At 43.2% G+C, this 13,298-nt stretch overlaps 1 protein-coding gene across 2 annotated transcripts; it reads right to left on the bottom strand.

Annotated features, from left to right (window-relative positions):
- Positions 1 to 3,286: 3,286 nt before the first annotated feature.
- On the bottom strand, positions 3,287 to 13,099 carry LOC110534656 (uncharacterized). Of its 2 annotated transcripts, XM_090187527.1 has the most exons (5): positions 12,564 to 13,099; positions 12,066 to 12,196; positions 7,166 to 11,864; positions 4,739 to 5,093; positions 3,287 to 4,589 (listed from the first exon to the last, which is right to left on the bottom strand). In XM_090187527.1, exons 1-3 carry the CDS (start codon positions 12,820 to 12,822, stop codon positions 10,689 to 10,691), a joined length of 1,566 nt encoding a protein of 521 aa, XP_090043653.1. In that variant the 5' UTR covers positions 12,823 to 13,099; the 3' UTR covers positions 3,287 to 4,589; positions 4,739 to 5,093; positions 7,166 to 10,688. The 2 variants fall into 2 exon arrangements, with proteins under 2 accessions (XP_090043653.1, XP_090043654.1); XM_090187528.1 differs by lacking the exons at positions 3,287 to 4,589; positions 4,739 to 5,093 and having other exon boundaries at positions 9,842 to 11,617; positions 11,700 to 11,864; positions 12,564 to 13,034.
- Between the last annotated feature and the right edge of the window lie 199 nt (positions 13,100 to 13,298).

Below are 13,298 nucleotides of genomic sequence, written 5' to 3'. Positions count from 1 at the left end.
TTAACTTCCGATAGCCACATTGCAACTGGTTTCTTGGCAATCGCTAGCAATTTTTCTGTTAGCTTTATAGTATGGCTTTGCCTAAGATTGGTGTTAGTAAAGTTACCCAGTAGACAGACCTCAGGGTCTAAAGGGAATACAGCCCTATGAATTGAGGATATGATATCGCATACCCCCTGCCAGAAACGGTGTAGTTTTGAACACTGCCAAGTGGAATGGAGGAATGTTCCTTCATCTGAGCCACATCTAAAACATAGGGAGGAGCTATCAGGGTTGAACTTGTGCAGTCTAGATGGGGTGATATAGAGCTGATGGAGGAAATTCAACTGGATCAGTCTGTACCTGGAGTTCAATGTGGCTGTAACACCACCCCTGCATAGGTCACTCCATAGTCCCTCACCAAGATTAATACCCAGATCTTTTTCCCATCTAAAATCGCGGTTTATCTAGCTCAGGCAGTGGTAGTCCTGACATAAGAGCATCGTAAACACGGGAAATGGTCTTAAACAATGGTTGGTCTGCTTGGCAGAGTAGTTCAATAGGTAGTTGTCGGTAACTAAAGTAGTCCCTGTTAGACAGGTGGTATTTCTGTTTCAGCTGTTCGAAGGACATACGAATTCCCTCCCCATAACAATGTTCCAGAAGAGTGATACCCTTATCAGACCATGGTCTAAAGTTACTATTCTGGAAAAACATAGGAATCTATCGATTGCTCCATAGAGAGGTTTTAGGGGAAAGAAATCCCTCTCGTCTGAATGTATGATTAAAGGGTTGTCTGTGGATAGTTTGTAAAGATTTCATGTCCCATTTGTAAAACAATTCTGCCCCAGTGTCCTCATGTACCTCAAACTGTTCAACCATGAGGGAGAAGGACCATTGTCAAACCTCTGAGCCAGAAATCTAGACTGCGCAGCCCAGTAATATATTCTGAAATTGGGGAGGTTTTAAGCCCCCCTTGACCGTAATCAAGGGTCCGTTTGTCCAGGCTAATCCTCTGGGTTTTGCTGTGCCAGATTAACCATCTGGTCAGCTTGTCGAGAGAGGAAAATAATCCTGCGGGCACAGGGATAGGGAGAGATTGAAACAAGTATAGAAATCTGGGCAGGACATTCATTTTAATTACATTAATTCTACCCAGTAGAGTGAGCGGTAAATCCATCCTTTTACACAGGTCAACCTCCACCTTTTGCATCAAGCTGGCCAGATTGAGTTTATATAGGTTGTTCAGGTTACCATACACCATTACGCCCAAATATACGACCATCTAAAATGAAATTTATGCTTGATGGTATGGAGGTCAAAGACAGACAACAGTAAGATTTCGCTTTTATCAAAATTGACCTTATATCCAGAGAAATAACTATAAAGGGTTCTGTAAGTGAGAGTGTGAATGTTCTGAGTTTGTTAGAAATAAGATGAGGTCGTCCTCAAAAAGTGATAATTTATGGGTATGGGGGCCCACCTCAAAGCCATGTATGTCAGGGCATGTTCTAATAGCCTCAGCCAACGGTTCGATGGCGAGGGTGAAGAGGTTGGGGGCTAATTGGGCAACCTTGTCTGTTCCCCCTATAGAGAGAGAAAGAGGAGGAAGTCATCCCATTGATGCAATCCTGGCTTTAGGATATTTGTAGAGTGATTTGATCAAAATTTACAAACACGATGCCGAAACCAAACTTTTCTAAGACGCGAAAGAGATATGGCCATTCGACCCGATCAAAAGCCTTTTTCGGCGTCGAGGAAGACTGCGACAGTAGGTATTTTTGTTTTTGTCAGCAGGGTGAATTATATTTTAAAAACAGGATCATCTTAATTATGAAGCCAGTCTGATCTGGGTTGACCAACAGGGGGGAGACATGAATCCCATCTCTTAGATACCATCTTGGTGACCAGTTTACAATCTGTATTAAAGGAGAGATTGGTCTTTAGGAGGTGTACTTTAGTGGGTTTTTCCTCTTTCTTGTGAATTACTGTAATCACAGATTGAGAGAAAGACTCTGGAAAGCAGTTGTCCTCCCAGGCTTTTATAAGTACCTCCATAAGGTAGGGTACCAACAGCTCCGAGTTATAGAACTCTGGAGGGAAGCCATCCTCCCCAGGAGATTTATTAGAAGGTAAATATTTAATGGCCTCCAACAATTCAGACTGAGAACTGTTCACTCAGGCTCTCTCTGTCTTCCTCTGACAGGCATGTGAGGTTGAGAGAGGAGAGAAGAGAGTTGATCTCTGAAAGATCATAGCTTGATTGGGAAGTGTAGAGGTCCTCGTCATATTTCTTAAGTATCATTAATTTCAGTAGGGTCGAATGATATCTCATTAGTAAGAGTTTCTATTGCATTAATTGTCCTCTTACTTTCCTCTGCTCTCAGTTGCCATGCCAATACTTGGTGTGCTTTCTCTCCAAACTCGTAGTAATGCTGTTTTGATTTAGTGATGGCCCTCTCACCTTGATATGTGTTCAGAGTATTATATCTCAATTTTTAATTTACCAAAAGCCTGTATAGATCTTTAGTCGGGCCTCTTTGGTAGGTTCTCTCTAGCGCAGAGATTTCAGATAAAAGGACATTCAGTTCCGCACCGTGTTTTCTCTTCGACCCTTTAGTATAGGAAATGATCTGTCCCCTCAGATAGGCTTTCAATGCATCCCAAAGACTGAAACTGTCAGGAGCGGAGAGTTTGTTTGTCAAAGTAAAAATATTGATCTGCTCTTTGATGAATGCACAAACTTTAGGAGTGTAGAATATAGTCCATCTATATGCTCCATTTACCTTGGTGGGAATGGAGATTGATAATACCAGAGGAGAAGGGTCACGAAGCAATCTGGGAGATAATCGGTATCTAACACTATGAAACAGTTGGGTTGATAGCAAAAAGTTGTGGGTGTGTGTGTGTGACTAAAAACAATAGTCCCTATCCTGTGGGTGCATCGGTCTCCAGATGACTAGTAAATTGAGATCCTTCATGAATGACCAGGTGAGCTTGGCGGCTTTGATAAGAGGGGAAGGTTTATCAGATGACCTGTCAAGAACTGTATCTAAACAAAAATTAAAATCTCCTCCAGCCAGTAGCCATCCTGGTGGTGCTTGAGCAACCTGAAGGAAGACATTCTGAATAAACATATGGTCATCGAAGTCAGGAGCATAAATATTCAATAGACTGAATACATATGCACCAAAACAAACCTGCCTGAGGGATCAGATATGGTGTTGCTGACACAGAAGGGGATGTGTTTACTTATCAAAATTGCAGTTCCTCTTCCTGCTTTGGAGTTAAAAGACGACGCAAAAACTTGTCCTACCCAATCCCTCTTTCATTTATTGTGTACAAACAGCAGACTCAAACTAACATTGAAAAACAAGTAAAAACAAAACAATGTAAATAACCAAGAAACACAAGGAAAAAAGTCTCACTTTGTAGACTTTATAGTAAATAAGACTGTCATAGTTGAAGTGTACCTATGATGAACATTACAGGCCTCTCGTCTTTTTAAGTGGGAGAACTTGCACAATTGGTGGCTGACTAAATACTTTTTTGCCCCACTGTAGTTCGCCTCAGCAAATCGCTTCCCATACGTGGGGCAGGCATACAGCTTTTCGGCTTTAGTCTGAACACTCAGCCTCCCACGTTGTGACCCAAAAACACCAGAGGTGGTAGAAGGCATGAGCCTGTCTTTGAGCTCCCTCCTTGACCACTAGCCATTGTTTTGGGGATTGTATGCTGTGTTACATGTCTCTTGTGGTGAACACCCATCCATTTTCTGCTGGTGTATCCCGAGGTAGCTCCTCTCTGATAACCTCTTCCCGCAGTGCGTACAGTCGGTGCTGGCAGGAGAACCTCTTCTCACACTGGGGACCGCTGTAAGGCTTCTCCCCAGTGTGGAACATCTGGTGCCTCTTCAGGTTGGACAACTGGGAGAAACTTTGCCCGGCAAAGATGACAGCTGAATGGTTTCTGCCACGTGCGCATCCTCCGAACACGGGAAGCACTTCTCTCTGCTACCAGATCTGCTGATAGCATTACTAATACTGTCATTTGTCAATGGGCTTGTGTAGCCGTTGAGGCACTGGCATTGCCTGAGGTCTGGTTTAACATAAGGAGACTGTGAGGAGGAGGAAGGCCAGGCAGTGTCTGTTGCAGGGTCCATATTCCAGTTGATAGATCCTATAGAAGGCAGGCTGAAGGCAGCACCTGTTAGTGGGTTAACCTGAGGCACCATCAATCTCTCTAAATCACAAACATAGGAACAGGATGGAGCATCAGTAGCCGAATCTGTGTCTGTTCTCTCCTGCCGCATATGGACACCTCCCCGTCCCCGCAGACCAAATCTATGCCTCTCCCAGGTCTCAGTCAGTCTGTTGTCATAGAGACCAAGTCCAAGTGTGGATTCTTGCACAACTGTGTTTCTGGTTATTTAAAATTGTTGTTCCCCAGCCCAGTGTTGAGGACGCTGTCCCATCGACTGACCTCCACTATGTCGCCTCTGATCCTGGCCTGCTCAGTGATGATGTCCAGTGGGAGCTTGGCTCCACTGGTTTGGGTCTGGGAATCCAAGATGGCCGCCCAGTCTCCTCTGTTAGCCTCCAGCCAACCACCTGTAGGAGGTTACAAAATAGACTTTACAAACATGGCAGAGAAAACTCTACAAATGGAACTTGTGAGTCAATTACCTGGTCAAGTTCATACATTATAAATTGAGGGACTACTATGAGTACTATGCAAACTTGTTAGTTGATTTGATTACCTGACACTTTTTAATGGTTTGAAAATTCAAAAGGCATGGTCCCACACTTAAGACAAAATGAATAAAGACCAGGCGCCGTATCCACAAAGAGTCTCAAAGTAGGAAATTGCCAGCAGCCCTGCATAGGGCTACCAGCCATAACATCATCTGGCTCAGAGGATCTTCCCTTGGTGACGAGACCATTCCCCAAACAATTTAATGAAATGTCATATTGCATTCTGTCTCTGTTGTTCATTCAGCCTGTACTTGATTGAAGTCTTGTTGACCTCCATGACCATGTTCCCCAAGACCCTCCTCACACCCGCATCTGATCTGGACCCTCCTTTACCAGCAGCACCTCTGGACCCTCCTCCTCCTGGAAGAGAGGTGACACAGATTACACAGACATACACTCCCTCAGATAATAAAACACACTTTCAACATGGAGTGTTTACCCATCCCCACTACTTTTCAGTCCTATACTGTTACAGAACTTTGTTGTTCTTAAACCCATCATGATGGACATATATATATATACATATACACACACAGTGCCTTGCGAAAGTATTCGGCCCCCTTGAACTTTGCGACCTTTTGCCACATTTCAGGCTTCAAACATAAAGATAAAACTATTTTTTTGTGAAGAATCAACAACAAGTGGGACACAATCATGAAGTGGAACGACATTTATTGGATATTTCAAACTTTTTTAACAAATCAAAAAACTGAAAAATTGGGCGTGCAAAATTATTCAGCCTCTTTACTTTCAGTGCAGCAAACTCTCTCCAGAAGTTCAGTGAGGATCTCTGAATGATCCAATGTTGACCTAAATGACTAATGATGATAAATACAATCCACCTGTGTGTAATCAAGTCTCCGTATAAATGCACCTGCACTGTGATAGTCTCAGAGGTCCGTTAAAAGCACAGAGAGCATCATGAAGAACAAGGAACACACCAGGCAGGTCCGAGATACTGTTGTGAAGAAGTTTAAAGCCGGATTTGGATACAAAAAGATTTCCCAAGCTTTAAACATCCCAAGGAGCACTGTGCAAGCGATAATATTGAAATGAAAGGAGTATCAGACCACTGCAAATCTACCAAGACCTGGCCGTCCCTCTAAACTTTCAGCTCATACAAGGAGAAGACTGATCAGAGATGCAGCCAAGAGGCCCATGATCACTCTGGATGAACTGCAGAGATCTACAGCTGAGGTGGGAGACTCTGTCCATAGGACAACAATCAGTCGTATATTGCACAAATCTGGCCTTTATGGAAGAGTGGCAAGAAGAAAGCCATTTCTTAAAGATATCCATAAAAAGTGTCGTTTAAAGTTTGCCACAAGCCACCTGGGAGACACACCAAACATGTGGAAGAAGGTGCTCTGGTCAGATGAAACCAAAATTGAACTTTTTGGCAACAATGCAAAACCTTATGTTTGGCGTAAAAGCAACACAGCTGAACACACCATCCCCACTGTCAAACATGGTGGTGGCAGCATCATGGTTTGGGCCTGCTTTTCTTCAGCAGGGACAGGGAAGATGGTTAAAATTGATGGGAAGATGGATGGAGCCAAATACAGGACCATTCTGGAAGAAAACCTGAAGGAGTCTGCAAAAGACCTGAGACTGGGACGGAGATTTGTCTTCCAACAAGACAATCATCCAAAACATAAAGCAAAATCTAGAATGGAATGGTTCAAAAATAAACATATCCAGGTGTTAGAATGGCCAAGTCAAAGTCCAGACCTGAATCCAATCGAGAATCTGTGGAAATAACTGAAAACTGCTGTTCAAATGCTCTCCATCCAACCTCATTGCGCTCGAGCTGTTTTGCAAGGAGGAATGGGAAAAAATGTCAGTCTCTCGATGTGCAAAACTGATAGAGACATACCCCAAGCGACTTACAGCTGTAATCGCAGCAAAAGGTGGCGCTACAAATTATTAACTTAAGGGGGCTGAATAATTTTGCACGCCCAATTTTTCAGTTTTTGATTTGTTAAAAAAGTTTGAAATATCCAATAAATGTCGTTCCACTTCATGCTTGTGTTCCACTTGTTGTTGATTCTTCACAAAAAAATACAGTTTTATATCTTTATGTTTGAAGCCTGAAATGTGGCGAAAGGTCACAAAGTTCAAGGGGGCCGAATACTTTCGCAAGGCACTGTATATATATATTCATCTGCTATGATGTCATCAGACAAACCTAGCTAAACTATTTTGACGTGTACAGTAGGTGTTTGTTAGTGTGTGGGTATGTGTAGGTATATTTAGTAAGTGTATATTGGTTATAAAGAGCTGTTGTATGTATGCAGAACAGGGTGAGATCAGATGTGATGTATACTAAAGAAAGTCTCAATGAAAGTCTTAGAATAAAAATTACCATTTTGTTTTTAAACATAAACAAGAGTTAATTGCACCATATGAAAACCACACGTCTCTCTGCGTACCTGGCAAACATCTCAGCTTGTATGTTGGCCCACAACCTCGACAAGACGGAGCTGCTCTTCCTCTCTGGGAAAGCCTGCCTGCTCCAAGACCTCTCCATCATGGATGATAACTCCACGGTGTCCCCCTCCCAGAGTGCAAAGAACCTTGGCGTAACCCTGGACAACACCCTGTCATTCTCTGCAAACATCAAAGCAGTGACTCGCTCCTGCAGGTTCCTGCTCTACAACATCCGTAGACTACAACCCTACCTCACACAGGAAGTGTCGCAGGTCCTAATCCAGGCTCTTTTCATCTCCCATCTAGACTACTGCAACTCTCTGTTGGCTGGGCTCCCCTCCCCGCCTGTGCCATCAAGCGGGGAGCCCAGGGGCGGCAGGGTAGCCTAGTGGTTAGAGCGTTGGACTAGTAACCGGAAGGTTGCAAGTTCAAATCCCAGAGCTGACAAGGTACAAATCAAAGCTGACGGCCGTCATTGAAAATAAGAATTGGTTCTTAACTGACTTGCCTAGTTAAATAAAAGGTAAAATAAAAAATACATTAAAAAAGCCCTGCAACGTATCTAGAACGCTGCAGCCCGTTTGGTGTTCAACCTTCCTAAGTTCTCCCGTTTCACCCCTCTCCTCCGCACCCCGTTCCTCCGCACACTCCACTGGCTTCAAATCAAAGCTCACATCCACTATAAGACCAAGGTGCTTGCCTACAGAGCAGCACGGGGATTTGCCCTTCCCTACCTTCATGCTATGCATCAAACCCTACACCCCAACCAGAGTACTCCGTTCTGCCACCTTTGGTCTCTTGGCAGTCCCACGCCTACAGGTAGGTCAACACAAGCTCAGCCCAGTCAAAGCTCTTCTCGGTCCTGGCAACCCAGGACAGAGTATCTTAAATGCATCCCATGTCTTTTCTCTTTTCCTACTAGCACTGACTTTGCAGATACCTACTTTATTGAGGGATTACAATGAGTGTCTACTAAATTACTAAAATGTCAAATGTACTATCTCAACTAAACATCTGGATGAACTTGATTAACTATAAAATATTTTTCAGTTTATCAGAAGTAATGAAATAGGAATTTGTGAACATTATATAACCTACACAGTTAAGCATAATATGTAACATACTTTTTAGGCTTAAATATGCCTTATACACGGAGTATTCCAAACATTAGGAACACCTTCCTAATATTGAGTTGCAACTAGAGGTCGACCGATTAATCGGAATGGCCGATTAATTAGGGACGATTTCAAGTTTTCATAACAATCGGAAATCGGTATTCGGTGGGTTAACTGCCTCGTTCAGAGGCAGAACGACAGATTTTTACCTTGTCAGCTCGAGGGATTCAATCTTGCAACCTTACAGTTAACTAGTCCAACGCTCAAACCACCTGCCTATCATTGCACTCCACAAGGAGACTGCCTATTACGCGAATGCAGTAAGCCAAGGTAAGTTGCTAGCTGGCATTAAACTTATCTTATAAAAAACAATCAATCAATCATAATCACTAGTTAACTACACATGGTTGATGATATTACTAGTTTATCTAGCGTGTCCTGCGTTGCATATAATCGATGCGGTGTGTATCGTTGCCTCAATGTGTACCTAACCATAAACATCAATGCCTTTCTTAAAATCAATACACAGAAGTATATATTTTTAAACCTGCATATTTAGCTAAAAGAAAACCAGGTTAGCAGGCAATATAAACCAGGTGAAATTGTGTCACTTCTCTTGCGTTCATTGCACGCAGAGTCAGTGTATATGCAACAGTTTGGGCCGCCTAATTTGCCAGAATTTTACGAAATTATGACATAACATTGAAGGTTGTGCAATGTAACAGGAATATTTAGACTTATGGATACCACCCGTTCGATAAAATACAGAACGGTTCCGCATTTCATTGAAATAATAAACGTCTTGTTTTCGAGATGATAGTTTCCGGATTCGACCATATTAATGATCTACGGCTCGTATTTCTGTGTGTTATCATGTTATAACTAAGTCTATGATTTGATAGAGCAGTCTGACTGAGTGATGGTAGGCACCAGCAGGCTCGTAAGCATTCATTCAAACAGCACTTTAGTGCATTTACCAGCAGCTGTTTATGACTTCAAGCCTATCAACTCCCGAGATTAGGCTGGTGTAACCGATGTGAAATGGCTAGCTAGTTAGCGGGGTGCGGGCTAATAGCGTTTCAAACGTCACTCGCTCTGAGACATGGAGTGGTTGTTCCCCTTGCTCTGCATGGGCCGCGGCTTTTGTGGAGCGATGGGTAACGCTGCTTCGAGGGTGGCTGTTGTCGTTGTGTTCCTGGTTCAAGCCCAGGTAGGAGCGAGGAGAGGGACAGAAGCTATACTGTTACACTGGCAATACTAAAGTGCCTATAAGAACATCCAATAGTCAAAGGTTAATGAAATACAAATGGTATAGAGAGAAATAGTCCTATAATCGATATAATAACTACAACCTAAAACTTCTTAACTGGGAATATTCAAGACTCATGTTAAAAGGAACCACCAGCTTTCATATGTTCTGAGCAAGGAACTTAAACGTTAACTTTCTTACATGGCACATATTGCACTTTTACTTTCTTCTCCAACACTTTGTTTTTGCATTATTAACATAATAATTAAATGCATAATTAATTAAATTATTAACAAATTGAACATGTTTCATTATTTATTTGAGGCTAAATAGATTTTATTGATGTATTATATTAAGTTAAAATAAGTGTTCATTCAGTATTGTTGTAATTCATTATTACAAATTCATTTTTTAAAAATGGTCCGATTTAATTGGTATCGGCTTTTTTTGGTCCTCCAATAATCGGTATCGGTGTTGAAAAATCATAATCGGTCGACCTCTAGTTGCAAACCCCCCTTTGCCTTCAGAACAGCCTCAATTAGTCAGGGCATGGACACTACAAGGTATCAAAAGTATTTAAAAGGGATGCTGGCCCATGTTGACTCCAATGCTTCCCACAGTTGTGTCAAGTTGGTTGGATGTCCTTTTGGTGTCTGACCATTATTGGTACGCACTGGAAATTGTTGATCGTGAAAAACCCAGCAGTGGTGCAATTCTCAACATAAACCGGTGCGCCTGTCACCTACTACCATAACCCGTTCAAAGGCTCTTAAATGTTGCCCATTCACCCTCTGAATGGCCCACATACACAATCCATGTCTCAATTGTCCCAAGGTTTAAAAATCCTTGTTTAACCCGTCTCCTCCCCTTCATCTACACTGATTGAAGTGGATTTAATAAGTGACATCAATAAGGGATCAAAGTCTTCAGCTAGTCAGTCTATGTCACGGAAAGAGCAGAGGTTCTTAATGTTTTGTACTCAGTGTATATCACACTGGATGCAATATTCTACCCAGGAATATTGAACACCGAAATCGGTTACTCTCGTTGTTCCAAATGCATCTGTGGGTCTTTTCTGTTGACAACAATTACAATTCATCTGTATTTAATGCAGGGTTTGATCTAAAGTCAGATGGTATCGAGTGGAATGGTGACTTTATGTTATAGAGTAGAATGGTTTTTCTCCTGGTGTATCCTGAGGTAGCTTCTCTCTGAGAACCTCTTCCTGCAGTGTGCACAGGCGAACGGCCTTTCTCCCGTGTGGACCTTCAGGTGCCTCTTCAGCTGGTGCTGGCGGGAGAACCTCTTCTCACACTGGGGGCAGCTGTATGGTTTCTCCCCTGTGTGGACCATCTGGTGCCTCTTCAGATCACCAGCCTGGGCAAAGCACATGTAACACTGGGTACAGCTGAAGGGTTTCTCCCCTGTGTGGACCCTCTGGTGGATCTCCACCTTCTGGGGGCAGCTGAAGCCTTTGTTACAGAACATGCAGAGGAACCGTTTTTCTTTACTATTGCTTGATGTTGCTCCCCCTCCCTGAGCCTGGGCTTTAACCCTGTCGATTGAGTTCAAAACCTGATCGAAAAGGACGTGGCCATGTGAATCAGGAGGCCCCATCGATGTAGATACTGGGTCGCGATCCCTGAGCGTGTGTAAAGGTGAGTGGGTGACAAAATGTTGATTTGTCTCTGAACCTCCCCTGTAATCTAAGAAATCTCTGCCCTGTGAGTGTCCGACTCCTAGGTGACTATCTGCATTCCATGTGGGAGGAGCGTGGCCCTCCACTTTCACCTCATCTACCACTATAACTTCCCCTTTCTTATCTAGGCACCCTTCAGAGTATACAGTACTACTGTACTGGTTCCAGTCCCCTCTAGACAGATCAGTCTGTGTCTCTAAACCCAAGGTCATGTTGTCAGGGTCCATCTCTGTAGCGTAAGAACAAGACAGATCAACCCCAGTGTCTAAAGCGTCACCATCACCATGGGAATGAACCGTCCTTTGGCTCTGATGAAATACCGGTAAGTAGTCTGAGCCGGGAACGGGAGCAGGAGGACAGTCCAGTGGCACCAGTCTCTCTGGGTCAGATCCTGGGTGTAAGAGCCTGTGTGTTACAGTTGAAGTCTCTGTGTCTGTTTCTGACTTCAGGGTGGCTTTCGGCGTTCCACTGACCTCTGTGATGCTGCGTCGGTTCCTGGGCGGCGCTGGGGGAATGGTGGGGTCCTTTGTGGCTACAGGATGAGCTCCAGTCTGGATGTCTCTTCTTTGCCGTGTTTCCACCTCTCCTTCAGTCTTTTCCAGCTTGACCCCAGGACCTGTAGCCTCTGCATCTGCAGACTGACCAAAATATAGGAGGTTATTACCAGTACATGAGTAGAATTGGATAACAATGTCGTAGGGAAGTCTCACAACACAAGCTCCCCTATGGCAGATAAATTAGGATGTAAGTGAATAGCTGAGTGGAGCCTTTCTGAACTAAACAGGCCACATTTGATTACAAAGTAACTGTAATTTTTTATGCAACACTATTACACTAACCTCTATCACGATAACGTGCTGGGTTGAGGTTCCACTACCCTCATCAATAGTGATCGGTTGGTCATCTCTCCATGTATGGTGTACCGCTGGCTTCACAAAGCTCCTGTGGCCTCCAGTTAGATTTCCTTCACCTGAGAGTGTGATTGGGGGAAAATAGGTCTTTAGCTACTGTCAATGCTCAACTGTATATTGTACACTATTTACAGTTTTAATACTGTCTAGAATTGGCATGGATGTAAGGTAACGCTTCTCATTACTTATTGATGTACTATTTACAGGTCACTAGATCGTGCCATGCATCACATTGTTTTCACTAAGTGAACAGGAAATGCAGTAAAAAAAAAAAGTTATTAGAATAAGATAACTAAGTAATCAGGGGAATTATTGCATACTATTCAAAAACTGACCAAGACCCAATTCTGGGTAACATCTGAACAAATGTGCAGAGGTGAACGGGGCGACAGGCACTGAGCTACATATTTGAATGGAAAAATGTACCTCTTGACATTCCTCTGTATCCGTCGAGGATCTTGACACTACTGGGACGACTGACGACGACGCGCTCTCGTGCCACCTTTAGTTCCAAAAGATGCAGTTTCCTCCGCAATGCCCCGTTTTCTTTCTGGCTTTGAGAAATTTCCAAACGAAACACTGCATATTCGTCTTCTACGAGTTTACAGATATCTGCCACGGCTGCATTCGCTAGCACCTCCAATATCGAGGCAATTTGAGTGTGAAAAACCATACAGTTATCCATTGTTAGCACCTAGCTAGCTAGGGTTACCTAGATAACATCTGTCAACCAAGTCCTGTCTCCAACGCGAATTAAACAATACCCGGGGTACGTATGCGATGCTGTGCAGTTAAACGTCATATTTTGAGTCCTATGGTGTTAAGAAAAGGTCTAAATAAAAACGCTAACGTGGAAATTGTTGTTGGCCACTGTTCATTTCCGTTTAAACTATGATGCCAACCAATAACACTCTCTCTCTTCAGTGTAAAGGGTGTGGCTAAATGAAAAGTTTGTGCGCGCTGCTCTTTGAAATACGGTACTGTTTATGTAAACTACCAGTGTTTCCCAAACCTGGTCCTCGAGTACCCCAACAGTACACATTTTTATTGTAGCCCCGGACAAACACACCTCATTCAATTTATTGAGGGTTTGATGATTAGTTGACAAGTTGAATCAGGTGTGCTTGTCCAGAGGTACTCGAGAAACAGGGTTGGGAAACA

This window comes from Oncorhynchus mykiss, chromosome 10 (genome assembly GCF_057628025.1).
Source record: "Oncorhynchus mykiss isolate SJ-2025 chromosome 10, ASM5762802v1, whole genome shotgun sequence".
NCBI lineage: Eukaryota > Metazoa > Chordata > Actinopteri > Salmoniformes > Salmonidae > Oncorhynchus > Oncorhynchus mykiss.
This window is presented reverse-complemented; position numbering and strand designations above follow the sequence as displayed.